This window comes from Bombus affinis, chromosome 13, assembly GCF_024516045.1.
Source record: "Bombus affinis isolate iyBomAffi1 chromosome 13, iyBomAffi1.2, whole genome shotgun sequence".
Lineage (NCBI taxonomy): Eukaryota > Metazoa > Arthropoda > Insecta > Hymenoptera > Apidae > Bombus > Bombus affinis.
The window spans coordinates 5,904,264-5,918,219 of NC_066356.1; the positions used below are offsets into that span (position 1 = coordinate 5,904,264).

Here is a 13,956-nt window from a genome sequence, read left to right on the forward strand (position 1 = left end):
AGTGGGATATATCTTTTATAACTAAAATTATATCAAGCAAAAGGCATTTTCAATAAAACTGATTTATTGTTATGTACATGTATACTATTTCTTTGCTTGAATATCTTCTCTTAAATGTGTACCATCACAGAATGGCCGATTTGATGTTTGTTTGCAATTACACAGCCAATAATCTTTGGTTTCTTCAACTGTAAAACGTATAGGCCTCTGCTTGATTTGAAGAAATTGATTCCTATGCGTGCCATCGCAGAATGGTTGTTTATTACTTTTACCACATAAACACCATACATATATTTTACCAGCTATGCACTTATATTTGAAAGGTTTACGATCATATATAGCACCATTAATAGTTTGGTGATTTGCGCTATAGACCTCTTTCAATGGGTTTCTAGGAATCTTCATATCATATTCCACTTTTTTACAATAACATTTAATCTGAAATATAGTTAGCATTCATATATTAGGAAGAAGAAGACAGCTTAAAATTGTATTAGAACATTAATAACCTCGATTCAACAACTTCTTTTTTTGTTCTCGATATAATTTAATAACTTATTTTATTGTAAGGGATGGTAATTCTAAAATAGGTTAAGGAGTTAGGCTATTATAACCATAAACAAATAAAAATATAAAAACTATATTGCGATATTTGAAATTTCATTGCAATTTCATTCACTTTTAACTTACATTTTGGTATTTCAAAATATTTGAGTGAACAAAAAATGAAACTTTCTTTAAAGTTGAATGCATAATTAAAACTCGGTGATATTCGATACACTGTACTTCAGTCTTTATCAATTCTCATAGATGTCAGTGCAATCTGCTCGTACCCAGCTAGAGGCCTCTGCAATCGTCGTTTGCACATGGCAATTGTGCGTTGCGTCGGATATAATTAGTAGTGTTTTGTCGACCGTTCGTAAATTCCTGTTACGATTTTAAAATCGACGCCATGAAACTGATCGATCCCTTATTTCGTTTAAGATAATAGAGGTAGTTGAATTAATTATAACGCTGAGGTAACAAGTTATAATGTACTTTTTATTTCGACAACAATTGTAGACAAGATGATTACGCTCGTTGCGTATATATATGTTAATTAGATGAGTTATCAAAAGATATAGTTAATATATAGATATAGTTAATGAATATATGTTGACTGACTTAAAGTAGGAAACCCAGTGCAGAGATGTTGATTGATCTGTAGTCGTAGAACCAGTAAAGTTCGGTGACGATGCTGTCGCAGAGGTCTTGCTAGGTGTTGGTCGTTCGACCACCAGTCGCTTGCACGTGAAAATCCTAGGAAACATGGGAAAACCCACGTTTCCCCACTTTTCATCATAGGAAACATCTTGACTCGAAGGTGTTTTATACCACTTAACGGTCAAATCGAAATGCTTAGTTTCACGACAGTTCCTTATGATTATAGCGAGTAGCCGCCTCGACCGAGGGATGGATTCCGGACTACGCAAAGAGTCACCGGACAAGTAGTATCGAAAATATTTCAGCTTATATTCTTAGCTGTCTCACGCTGTATATAATATTTCATTATATATATATCGGAGATGGAAGGACACCGGAGCTTTCCCTTTGGAATTTTGGGAAAACTTCTGAATACCATAGCCGTAATTAAGCAATTGTCGTCATTCAATCCGACTGTATTTGTTCGAGATTTATGATAGTGAGCTTGGGCTCGAGGCGACAACCAGTCACCGAACGTAGCTGCGATAAAGGGACGAACGTTTTACTAACAAAGTCATGGAGAAATTCTATAGCTCTCCTTAAAAGAAATAGTTGTAGCGGCACTCGACAGTAAACATTCCAACGGTTTCTGTCCCGTGGCTCGTTATATTCAGACCCTATTCTTCGGGTAGGATGATTGCTAGATGTCGATGCATCTCCACGGTATATGTTCAGCTAGCCTGAGGACCCGTTATAAATCTTAAATTTTAGTTAACTAAAGTCCTTCAAACAGACAAACGGTCTTTGTTCCAACTACGGGAAGATATGAGAAATCTATTTTTTCCACGAACGACGCTTTCTGCTAGCAACTTTCCCTCAAGGAAAAATTTCCCTCACCATCCGAACGAAGACTCTCGTATGACTCTCGTTGTCGCGTTATACTGCGAACGCGTCTCCTTGCTAATTACGATCAAACAAATACAATAGTTTGTAAGCAATATATTATATTACATTGTATAATTAAATTTAATGTAAATTGGTACATATTTCTCCAATTTTATTGAATAAATTAATATTTTAAAGGCAATTCAACTGTTTTATCAATCACCCCTAACTCTATCCGCCCCGATCCTTCTTTCCCGTCACATTCATAAATTATAATAAGGGAACACGGAAAATTTTTCAAAATTTTAGTTTGTTTACATTTTTAGATAATGCTGATACAGCAAATAAATACTGAAACTGTAAATAAACATTAAAAATGTAAATAAACAAGTTAATGTTTATTTACATTAAAAATGTAAATAAACAAGTTAATGTTTATTTACGTTACAAATGTAAATAAACAAGTTAATGTTTATTTACGTTACAAATGTAAATAAACAAGTTAATGTTTATTTCCAAAAACTTTCAAAAAACTTTTGTAAATAAATATTGGAGACGTAAATAAACAAACCGAGAATGTAAATAAACATTGAAAACGTAAATAAACAAAGCGTAACCAAAATAAAGGAAAAATGTAAACATCTAAAACTTCCCAGAATGATGACGTTACTTCTAAGAATTTTTGCGACTTCTGGAATAGGTCGCCTTTTTCATAGAATTCTCGCGATTCCGAGAGTATGACGTAATTTCCAAGAATATCTCGAATAAACAAATGACTTAATTGTGAGCTGGGTGATTTTTCCACTTTCCCGTTTCAGAACTTCGTTTTAAAGTCTCTCAACTTGCTCTTATCGTCTTTTACGTTCTTCTTTCTCGTTATAGGATTGGGATTTCTAATATCGCTGGCTATGCGAATGATTATTATTATGAAATTCTACTATTCGTATTAGGATAACTCAATTAAATGACGTTGCGCGTTTTATAATATTCTGATAGATCAATGATTTATACAATTCTAGCTAAAAATAACTGATACATGTGAAAATACAATATCTGTATATCTATCTGTCCTTGTCGCACACTAATGCGTTCCTTGTTTTCCACAGGGTAACAGTCTGTCCTTGTCGCATAGTACTGCGTTCCTTGTCTACGACTACCCAAGTGCTGTCATCTATCGGATCTGGTTAAAAACACGAAAAAGTAACAGGAATATAGAACGTGCAAGGAGGTATCGCAGGAGACACTAGACAAGGACCGCACTACTGTGCGACTAGCACAGACTTATGCCGTGCGAAAGACAAGGAACGCACTAGTGTGTGACAAGGATAGATACACCTCTCCCTCTAATGTATCGAATGTTCGTTAATTACTCTTTATCGGGGAAAAATTCGTACACTTTTGGAATTGCGGAATGAAGTTCCGGAACTTTTGAAGTTGCGGAAAATTCCGTTCCAAAACTGTATATGAATATTGCTTGAGATGCGCGCTTTATTCCGCAATTCCAAAAGTGTACGAATTTTTTCCCCGATAAAGAGTAATTAACGAACATTCGATACATTAGAGGGAGAGGTGTATCTATCCTTGTCGCACACTAGTGCGTTCCTTGTCTTTCGCACGGCATAAGTCTGTCCTAGTCGCACAGTAGTGCGGTCCTTGTCTACTGTCTCCTGCGATACCTCCTTGCACGTTCTATATTCCTGTTACTTTTTCGTGTTTTTAACCAGATCCGATAGATGACAGCACTTGGGTAGTCGTAGACAAGGAACGCATTACTGTGCGACAAGGATAAGTACATATCTTATGTTGGACGAAGAGGGCGGTAGTGTACGATCAGTATAGAGACGTACTCTGCGATAGACACAGAGGGCGACACGGTATGACAAGGAAAAACAATATATTCACTCGATATATGTTGGACAAAGAGGATGATATTGTGCGAGCAGGATAGAGATGTACCCTGTGTTAGACAGAGAGAGCGACACTGTATGACAAGGACAGATATATGCGCACTGTGCAGGTGTTAGAGAAAGAGGGCGACGGTGTACGACAAGGACAGCAATAGCGATTAGTTCCAGTTCGTTCTATCTTTTCTAAAAAAAAAACCTAATTGGAAGCATTAATTTCTGCTGTTTCGCCATTTTAATTACTTGTCCGTTTCACTGTTTTGTTTACTCCATTTAAGTGAATCCGTAATTGTCTTTTTATATAGCATTTGAACTTCAAAACGCGTATACAAAGTTCAAATTCTTAACAAACCTACTGACCGTACATATGTATATGAATTAAATTAGACTTGCCTAATATGAATCTATAAATTAGGTAATAATTTTTATAAATAAAATTTGGGTAATAATTCTGAGAAACTACGGTTATATTTTTTTTAGTATTGTTTTTAATTTTCGCTTTTCGGTTCACATCATATTTACATTTTATATTCCAAGCTCTTATCCTACTAATTACTTAACTCAATACATTTTATCATTAGCTTACGTTCTGTTATAGTATGCCATCTTATCTATACATCTAACTTATCTATATCTGTATAATGGAATGTATTTACAATTGCACTTCTATAATTAACAGTTTTTACAATGATCGTACAATTAGGCGTGTACAATGGTAGACTGTAGAAATGCACGATTTGCATAATATATCTTATAAACGTATAACTTTATATGCAGATATAAAGGAATTTTATATACATATCAATTTACAAATTAATCCTACAGACACGAAATACAGTGGCTATAATAGGTACTTGCGCATACCCTTACTTTCCAATAGAACTATTGTTTTTAATCAGATTCTCCATTTCACGTTTATAGGATCAAATTGTTATAGTAATATGGAAGTATCACTGAATGATATGACGTGATATGAAAATTGATATACTTAGATCTAATTGATTAGTCTGTAAATGCTACAATGAATACAATCTTACAATAAATACTTTTTGTAGCTAGCATATGTACACTTATGTATATCAGACATACACAACTCTAAATGCATTAAGGACAATCTCTACCGTCCTTTAAACCTTTTTAACTAACCCCTTGTCTTATAATATCATGAGAGATTATCGCCTGATATATTTTGCATCGTTTCAAACATTAGAAACGCCAATTAGAGTCGTCACATGTTTTGAGGTATAAACATACGCAAAGAAAAAGAAAAAAGAAAATAAATACAAATTTTGTCACTGACTATGGCACGGGCTGTAGTGAATTAATCCTTCGATTTAATTGACATGTTTTACGTGACTTAATCGACGTATGAAGTACAATTAGCTCATCGTCGTTTGCCTTGTATATTGTACACACTTGCGGGAAATATTAAATTTAAAAAATACACAAATCGTGTATAATATGCAAAGGTATATAAAATATTTACAATACACTTTTTAAATTATACACGTAAAGATATGAATCTGTATAAATATCCGCGGTTCTATAAATAATTATTGTCATTATATTTATATACGATATGTAGCATATTAACATGACGAATCATACTCGTTATTCGAAGCCAAATGGTTAGTTTATAAGACAAAGGTTTAGTCAAAGTTTTAACCAACTATATTACATCTCTTACGACAATGATACTTTTCGAAATACAACGCGCATGCCAAACAATTCCACTTGGCAACCGCTTATCCACGAAACGTCGTCTTGCTGACAGCGTGGTGACATTTGCTAAAGAGGAGGTTGCTGTCAGGTTATCGAACTCTTTCTCATTTCTCTCTCTCGTTTTTTTCAACGTCCAGATGGATAGCAGTTTTATCGCTGGAAAAGGCAGGAGATTCGAGCTTTTGTTTTAGAAAGTAAGTAGCTTTTTCAAGCTTTGAATCGGAGCTCGTTGCTCCTGGGCGTGCCCGGATCTTTAAGGGATCAACTTTTCACTGGATCGCTAGAGGATGCATCCGATTCCTTGTTCCATTTCAACGTTGCTTCGCAGACAGAGATAGGAATCTGCAATTTATTCATTTCTATAGAACATGCTGTTACATTTATAACATTATAACAGACTGTACAGAGCAAAATCAGATTACATATTTACTTTGATGTCTTAACGTTATATCTCTTGTTGAGAACTTGTTGCCTTGGCAAGAATTCTATACATAGAAGTATATAGAAGTTGTCTTAGAAGGCAAAAATTGTTATATAGGATTATATATTTTTTTATAATTGCTTTTTTGGAAGAATTATTGTACACAGTATTATAGTGATTAATTCCCATAACTGGTATGTGATACTTTGAAGGTTTTAGATATGAGAAGATTTAAGCAGTCCATGAAAAGACACTTTGATGAATAGAATGCTTTCCTTCATTCCTCCTGATAAACTTGTCTTTTTAAAATGTAAACTTTCTTCGTCGATGCTCTCAGAGGAATTTTAGCAGGAATTTAGCAGAAACTCATGAGTATCTGAAAAATTGACAAAAGTATTAATATATTAAATATATTATATAATATTTGCATTATTTAATTTGAGTTTTTAAATTGTGTGTAATGACTGAAGTATCCTTATCAATTATTGATTAATAATTCACGATCAAATCAATTATAATTCCTTACCAATTAAGTTTGCTCTCAAGTGTATCTCGAGAATCTTCAGCTTTAGCGTAGTTCGATAATAGGAGATTATTTTGCATTTCAACTTTCATTTTCCATACATCCGTGAAATTGTCATTGTCGATTCATTTATATTCTATGTTATTCCTGCACCTGTTCAAGCGAAATAATCAATACAAATGTTTCTTTCACCAATCCCATATTTTTTCATATTAATTAAATCAACGATAAAATTGCAACATCGAGCTCTCTTTCTTCTTAAATGAATAGAACAAAATTTGCGATAGGAATTTCTTAAGAAACAGATAAAAATAAAACGTAGATCGACGAAACAGTGAAAATAAAAAACAGAAAAGTTGCACTAGCAAGAGGCGAACGATTTAATTCTACTAATTAAAAAAGCTCCTCGATAATCTTGTTCTTTGGTAGATTCTTCAGTGTTTCAATTCTTCTTGAGACATTTGAGAAGAGAAAAGTTTTATGCAAACACGAGCCATCTCTGTTGCTGCTTGCCTTTGACCATTGCGATCAGATGAAAAGCGGAGCTTTTTCTACAGCGACGCAGGTGAACGGCCGGCCAGGTGAAAAGCTGACAGTTTGAATAAAGCACGCTGAGCTGAATTACGGGAGACATGACCGATCCAACGTCGACATCTTCTAGACGACGCCAGATCAGCCAGAAAACCCGAAAGAAATCAGCGTCCACCAGAAAGTCTCAGAAAGGCTTCTTCAGGTAAGAGCGCCCCTGTGAAATGATAAACACTTTGCAGCTTTATATTTGGAGAAGTTTTAAATCTTTATACAGGGTGTCTTGTACAGAAGATTTAATAACGTATCGAATATTGCATGTGAAAATATAGGGTGTGCAGTTCAACCCTTTTTTATATGCAATATTATATTTTTAACGTATATTACTATATACTTTTGAATTAATTTATTAACAAATAAATGTATTGGTAACGTTTGTGCAATTTTATTTTTTATACATACACATAATTGAAAAAATGGAACGTGATTAAAAATTTATTTTATCTACTGTATGACGTAGCGAGTACATTATTTTAGATATTTTGCTTATTATGTGCATTCTATGCATGTTCGCGCCTTAAATAAAAATCGGCGGTATAGTTATCATGCAGAGTGATCTTTTAAATTACGATCATTGAAATCTGTACTTTTTAGATCACAGAATTATTTTACCAAGGGCCATGAACACTTGGGAGAAGCTAGAAATGTCCTGGAGGAGCAATCTCCATTCGTCTATCCTCCTTGTTCGCTCATGTTCTCTTATTTTCAATATTGGAAGGCGAAAAAACGTACCACAGATAAAGAACGAAGAATGGATGTCTTCAAAGCCAAAGACTCGTACGATCTTCTACGGAGACTTCGTGTAAGGAATTACAATTTTGATGTGTGATCTTAATACATGCAGACTATACAGGGAATCGTACTCTTACAATTATTGAATTCGACAATTTGTTTAAAAAATGTCCACTTACTTATATTGCGAATATTTGCTATTTTGCGATAAACGATATATCAATCAGAGACTTAATTATTACACCATATCATACATTTCTATTAATATACATTGCAGAATATATTAAAAGATATTAATCATTCGTACTCAATAATTGCGAGAGTATAAATATTTCTATGATTTGTCGTAGAATTCAATCTAAATGTTTACTATAGCTAGGAAGAAAAATACTCTAAAGTATAGAAATATATAAAATTAATAATAAGTTTTAAATTAGAAAATTTAAAATCGCAAGTAAATTTAATCAATTTATTATAAAGATTTTTAAGCCTGTGAACGTTTAATTACTGATCGGACTTTGATTATTCGATTTCAGAAGAATTTCCTTACTTGATACGAGTTGTACGATTATGTTGCAAGGTGGACGTGGACATCGAGGCTCTAGAGGCGAAGAAACACAAAGATTTGGAAGAAGCTATAGCCATGACCGACGTAGATCCGCAGTATTTCTCGGAATTGGATGGAGGATTAATCAGAGAAAAATTTTCTGTGCGCAACTATGTAGAAGACACTCGTGAGATATTAAAGGTTCGGTTGCTGGCTGGACAAGAAATGGACGATTGTATTCGTATAGACCAACAGTTCGTCGAGGAGCAGAAACGACTCGATGAGATCAAGGTCTGTCTTTGCAGATCTAAAACCATAAATTTGTTATTAATATATAACAAGAAAAAGATAATAAGTACCAGAATAATGTTTCTATGATAAATCTCATATTGATACGTACCAAATTCCTACGTCTTATATTAGAATGTCTAGCACATTACAAATAGGATATGCATTCTTAGTTTATTTTTTCCAGTAATTTAAAGAATGATGATTTATTTCCTGGCAATAAAATAATTTTTTCCCTCTTTATTCTTACTTATTTCCTTAGCTAGGATATAAAGTCTCTAAACATAGCGCTAAATTTTAGACAGATATATATTTTATATATTACAATCTCGTTTCCATAATTCAATCAACATTGAAAGATTAAATAGGAAAAATTGCAAATTCCCTCCAATATCTCATTCTTCATTCAAATTTCTAATAATTATTTTTTCATCCAAATCTCTAGTATCTATTCCTCATCAATACTATATGTTTCATTTATCCTACCAGCGACGATACCGTCGATACGTGAGCGGTTTCGAGGAGTTCCTTTCGACGGATCACGAGGAGAGCATGAAGATTCTACAGTTGGCTGAAAACGAGATAAAGAAGACTAAGCAGATCACAGACAGGAGGAACAAGCTTTCTGCAGAGTACGGTAAGGTCAGACTGGACGTGTATCATTGGGAGGAGAGCTGGAGGACAGTGAAGATGTGTCAAAGATTCCTCTATCAGGTGTCTCCGCTCGCTTGGCGGGCGGAACACGACTGGATTCATCGCACTGATTCTGGAGAAAGCATCCTTCACAGAGCTGACGATTTATTCGGTCGATACAGAATGGTCGACGAAGTTGCTTCGCTTGACGTTCTCATAGGTAATTCGTATTATTCTACATTTGTATGTTTTCTTTACCTTGGGAAAAGATTCTATGTTAGAAGATATTTCGTTAATGTCTTGCATAGAGGTTTTATTAATTATTTCATACCTTTATACTTACCTTTTTCCTTTCGAGATTTATGTTTCATTCATCGTTGCGATAGGAGTCTTGGAATAATCTTCAAGAACGTTCCTTAGCTTTGACTAGATCACGGATGTTCGTACAATTATAGACAATTCTAAACGACACGAAATTCTAACAATATAAAACAATGCGACAGAATATGCAAAGATGTGTAAAATATCCAAATCACTAGTTGTAATTTTGTAGTGAGAAACATTTAGTAGTAATATTTAACGAACAAATCGTTAGTTAGAATATTTGTATTCTTCGCATCGAAGTACTGAAAATTATTGCTTCGTATTTTTAGACTTGTTCGAGCAAGACATCAACAAGGCAGGTCCGACAAATATATACTTCGAAGATCCATTTGAACTGATCTACGTGTTCAGAGCGATAGAAACGCAAAATCTGAACGCGTTGATTCACTTGGAGTCTCTGGCAAAGCCGATGTCTGAATTGATGGTGACGATTCAGTCCGCTGAAGAACAGATCCAGGCGGAAGTTACGGAGATAACAAACACGATCAACGAGCTACAAGTAAGAATTTGATTAATCAACTCGTTAAAGACCAATCGATAGTTTATCATACTGTTATAAACTTACAAACACTTCTTCTTCTTTAGAATCTTTAGAATCTTTAGAATTCTCCTTCATATAGCCGCATTGTACGAAAATAGAATTCGTTAACGCAAGTTAATTGAAAAGAATCGCGATTGAAACGTTGGCTTTTAATGGGTTGTGAATTATAAATACAAAATACAAAATAGCAGAAATAAGTCAAATAAAATAATTACAAGTAAATCAATTTTAAGAATACACATACTTACGATGATAAATTTAGGATACCATTCGCAAACTCGAAGCTAGAGCAGCGGAATTGGAAAGTTACGCGAACGAGCTTCTAGAAACGTTGTTCCGCGATTCCGTTTGTTCCGAGGAAGTGCTCCGTCTTCAGGTATTCGTCGAGGACACGTATGAAAGCTGCGTGGCGCCGAACGATGCGAACCTAGATAGTTTCTACATGATGAAATGGATCGAGAAGACGCACGAGGAGTTGAATTTGAAGCTGGATACTCTACCACCGGAAGTGGTCCAAGCTTGCGAGAAGGAAGGCTTCAAGCAGGAGCTGAGGGCTATGAAGGAGACGGAGGAAGCTGCCAAAAAGGTCAGATAACTCGGAATTATAAGAACTACTCGTTATTATTTAATATCCTCCGTTGCCCGCTTTCTGAATGCGTCATGGCATAAACTGCGGATGTTTATGCATTTATGGAAATAGTGCACAAAAGAACTCATGGAAAGTTTCAAAAGGCAAAGGCACGCTTAAGGGAAATTTAATAGTGGAAAAATATATTTGCGAGAAACTCAAAGTTACAAAAATGCATTTATGGGAAATTTAAAAGGGCAAAGATGCGCTTATGTGATATTTAAGGGTGCAAGGATGCATTTATGAGAAACCTAAAGTTGTAAAGACGCGTTCATGGAAAATTTAAGAGGGCAGAAATACACTCGTCGGAAGTCTGAACGTGCGAAGCTGTATTTGTGGGAAACTTAAAAGTGCGATTATTCGCTTAGAGGAAATTTAAGCGTGCAGAAATATATATATAAAATTGTACAAATTATTTAAAGTATAAAACTGGTTATAGTACTCAATAGGTGAGACGAATCGTTGCTTAAATTTCGCTTCCTTAGTTATATCTCTAAAAATTTACATAAATATCCGCAGCCTGCTTATGGTGGGTAATTGAAATATACTTTGATGGTTTCGCGCGTTTAAAATGTCAAATGTGAATTTGTCTGTTATAGTTTGAGCTCATGCAGCGATTGCTGGTATCTCTGCAACGTGCTATAGAGCCGCCTCCGATAAAAAGGCGGCCTGCAATGCGGCGATCGACTCCAAAAACTCAAAGATTGAAATCGATACCACCCCCGCCGAAGCCGACCGAGCAGGAGATGCAATATTTGATCTTTTTCACCAACTATTGCAAACAGGAGGACTTCACCGCCTATCGCGATCAATTTCCGGACGACTTTGACCTGACGTTCCAGGATAAATGTTCGGAATCGATCAAAAGTGCGGGATCCGAGAATCACAGGGAAGAGGAAGATAACAGTCAACGAGATTCGAAGAGTCAAAGAGAATCGAAAGAGACTCTACAAGATTTTAATATTACTGAGAATGTCGACTGATCGGAAACTTTACAAATTAACGTATTATAGAATATTAAAAAATATGCGAAAGTTTCTTATACGTTTAAACTTACAACTTGCTGCTAAAATACAAAACAATATGTATTGTACGCAGGATACGCGTGATGCTGATTTTTATCGTGTAAAAGTAATTTTATAGATTAAAAATTGTGAAAGCAATTAATCATAGAGAAGATTAAATCTTGTTACTTAATATTTGATTGAGTTTTTATATTTTTTGTACAATCTCAGATTCCACTCTAGTGCGAGTAAAAAAAGAAATCTTCTTTACTTTCTGCTCAAGATTTTAGCGAAGTTCACAGGAACCATCTCTGTTCTCTTTTACATATTAAAGTTTCGAACTTACTTCCGCCCGATCGATCATTTTTGCCATTTTAATTTATGAAACTGTTCCAAAGTAAAAACATAATCGTTTATCATTATCAAAGCTGTGATACTTTAAAACTGTCTAATGAAATCGCGGAGTAAAACGTGGCAAACGATCGTGGAATAAATTTCGTACTAACCGAACATGATAGCTACAAAGAAATTATTATACACGATAGCGCGTCTGTATCCGCGCAATATGCAAATAGGGCAACCATTACGCGGCTACGTATAACGCTTGAAAGGAAGGATAGTTGTTTCTTAATCCTGGTTCACCAGGTTAAAACAGCAATGGAAAGAAGCTACAGCATAGCGAATAACTAAAACAAATTATTGTTTTAGCCAGAGAGTTCACCGCGACTCTCCAATTATTCATAGTGTTCCATGATTTCGATATTACCTTCGCGGACGAGCTGGTGAATAATTCACGAGGCTTTCCGAATCGAAAATCTTCGTCGTCCGATTAAGTAATTGAATTAATCAGGCAACGCAGCAGATGAACAGATGGCTTCCGCGTGTTCCTTCCTTCTTCCTTCCTTTCGCTTCCTCTTTCTTTTAATACAAACACTTGCACGATTTACGCAGCGCGAAACACCGATCAAACGTAACGCGGAGGACGCCTTGCGGCGCGAAGATTAATTCGAGACGCGGAAACGTCTGTGCAATGATCTTTTCTCTATCTTGTTTTTTCTTTTTTATCTTTAACGGAGGAGTTGGTGCGTGCGTTCTCCGCTTTACGGCCGAAAGCCACGCGCTCGAGTCATGGCGTTTTCAATTTTTACGGGAACAGCTGCGCTCTTCCATAGTACACGAACGATCCGTTGGTTTGAAGATGAAAATTTTACGCGATTCTCACGAGAATCCTACCGGAGGATAAACTTACCAGGGATTTTTCGTACTTGAGTTTCTCCCGCGTGCATTAACATTGCAAATCATTCTTCTTACGTCCGGCAGGTTTGGAGGTTGTGCGAGCAACATGAGCGAGATTTTAATTAAATTAATCATTTGTAGATTCTATTGAAAGAATTTCATGTCTCATGTCTTTATTGATAAGATTAAGAAGATAGTCTATGATTGTTGAAAGTTGTCTATGATTGAAGATCACAGATGAAAAATGATAGGTCATATATTTGTCCCTTTAGAAGAGCAATTTAAAGATTCGACATGTTAATCAATTATACGTACAAGGTATATCTTTTCGTTTAATTTTGGGATTAAATGCGTGTCTCTGTCGCTTCTTTGATCATTGAAAAAATATTAATTATGCAGATTTATATCAATCGAGCACAGCCGGTACAGTAAATTAAATTAATATTTTTCGTCTTTTACAAAGCAGCAGCGTGGATTTGTCACCTGCTTTTGAAAGATTTGTATCTTCCAATTCTTCGATTGTTCCATCTTAAGACATTCTTTTTCAGTGATTAAGTGACGTAAATCAAGAAAAATCGGTGTTGTCACATTTGTCTCGTGTAATCTTCAATTAGAATGTATTTTTATTTTCAATTTTGCAATTAACGAAGGGCATATATTAAGTAAATCGAAAGACTGGGAAATCTTTTACTTCCAGATCTTGTTTTCGAGAAGAGCGAGTTTGAAAACTTGCTATGT

General features: G+C 35.0%; 2 protein-coding genes and 2 long non-coding RNA genes across 5 annotated transcripts; 1 reads left to right on the plus strand and 3 right to left on the minus strand.

Moving 5' to 3' along the window:
* Positions 1–54: 54 nt before the first annotated feature.
* On the minus strand, positions 55–849 carry LOC126923257 (CDGSH iron-sulfur domain-containing protein 3, mitochondrial). The gene is made up of 2 exons (XM_050736565.1): positions 691–849; positions 55–438 (listed from the first exon to the last, which is right to left on the minus strand). Exons 1-2 carry the CDS (start codon positions 751–753, stop codon positions 85–87), a joined length of 417 nt encoding a protein of 138 aa, XP_050592522.1. The 5' UTR covers positions 754–849; the 3' UTR covers positions 55–84.
* A 4,901-nt stretch (positions 850–5,750) lies between these two features.
* On the minus strand, positions 5,751–8,513 carry LOC126923287 (uncharacterized). 2 transcript variants are annotated; one of them, XR_007713101.1, is made up of 4 exons: positions 7,958–8,513; positions 6,641–7,382; positions 6,124–6,490; positions 5,751–6,035 (listed from the first exon to the last, which is right to left on the minus strand). It is a non-coding gene; the product is annotated as an uncharacterized LOC126923287 (long non-coding RNA). The 2 variants fall into 2 exon arrangements; XR_007713100.1 differs by lacking the exon at positions 7,958–8,513 and adding an exon at positions 7,838–7,924.
* LOC126923269 (uncharacterized) lies at positions 7,233–12,177 on the plus strand. The gene is made up of 7 exons (XM_050736579.1): positions 7,233–7,370; positions 7,820–8,027; positions 8,538–8,795; positions 9,282–9,645; positions 10,079–10,308; positions 10,613–10,936; positions 11,578–12,177. Exons 1-7 carry the CDS (start codon positions 7,270–7,272, stop codon positions 11,959–11,961), a joined length of 1,869 nt encoding a protein of 622 aa, XP_050592536.1. The 5' UTR covers positions 7,233–7,269; the 3' UTR covers positions 11,962–12,177.
* On the minus strand, positions 10,162–10,938 carry LOC126923290 (uncharacterized). Its single transcript, XR_007713104.1, has 3 exons — positions 10,851–10,938; positions 10,375–10,777; positions 10,162–10,302 (listed from the first exon to the last, which is right to left on the minus strand). It is a non-coding gene; the product is annotated as an uncharacterized LOC126923290 (long non-coding RNA).
* Positions 12,178–13,956: the final 1,779 nt, after the last annotated feature.

Bases quoted from the DNA above. Each gene is read 5' to 3' on its own strand.
- LOC126923257 (XM_050736565.1), bottom strand. From the start codon at position 753: ATGCATTCAACTTTAAAGAAAGTTTCATTTTTTGTTCACTCAAATATT. The intron at 439-690 runs GTAAGTTAAAAG...ACTATATTTCAG, and splicing joins ATATTTTGAAATACCAAAAT to ATTAAATGTTATTGTAAAAA.
- LOC126923269 (XM_050736579.1), top strand. From the start codon at position 7,270: ATGACCGATCCAACGTCGACATCTTCTAGACGACGCCAGATCAGCCAG. The intron at 8,796-9,281 runs GTCTGTCTTTGC...TTATCCTACCAG, and splicing joins AACGACTCGATGAGATCAAG to CGACGATACCGTCGATACGT. The intron at 9,646-10,078 runs GTAATTCGTATT...TCGTATTTTTAG, and splicing joins TTCGCTTGACGTTCTCATAG to ACTTGTTCGAGCAAGACATC.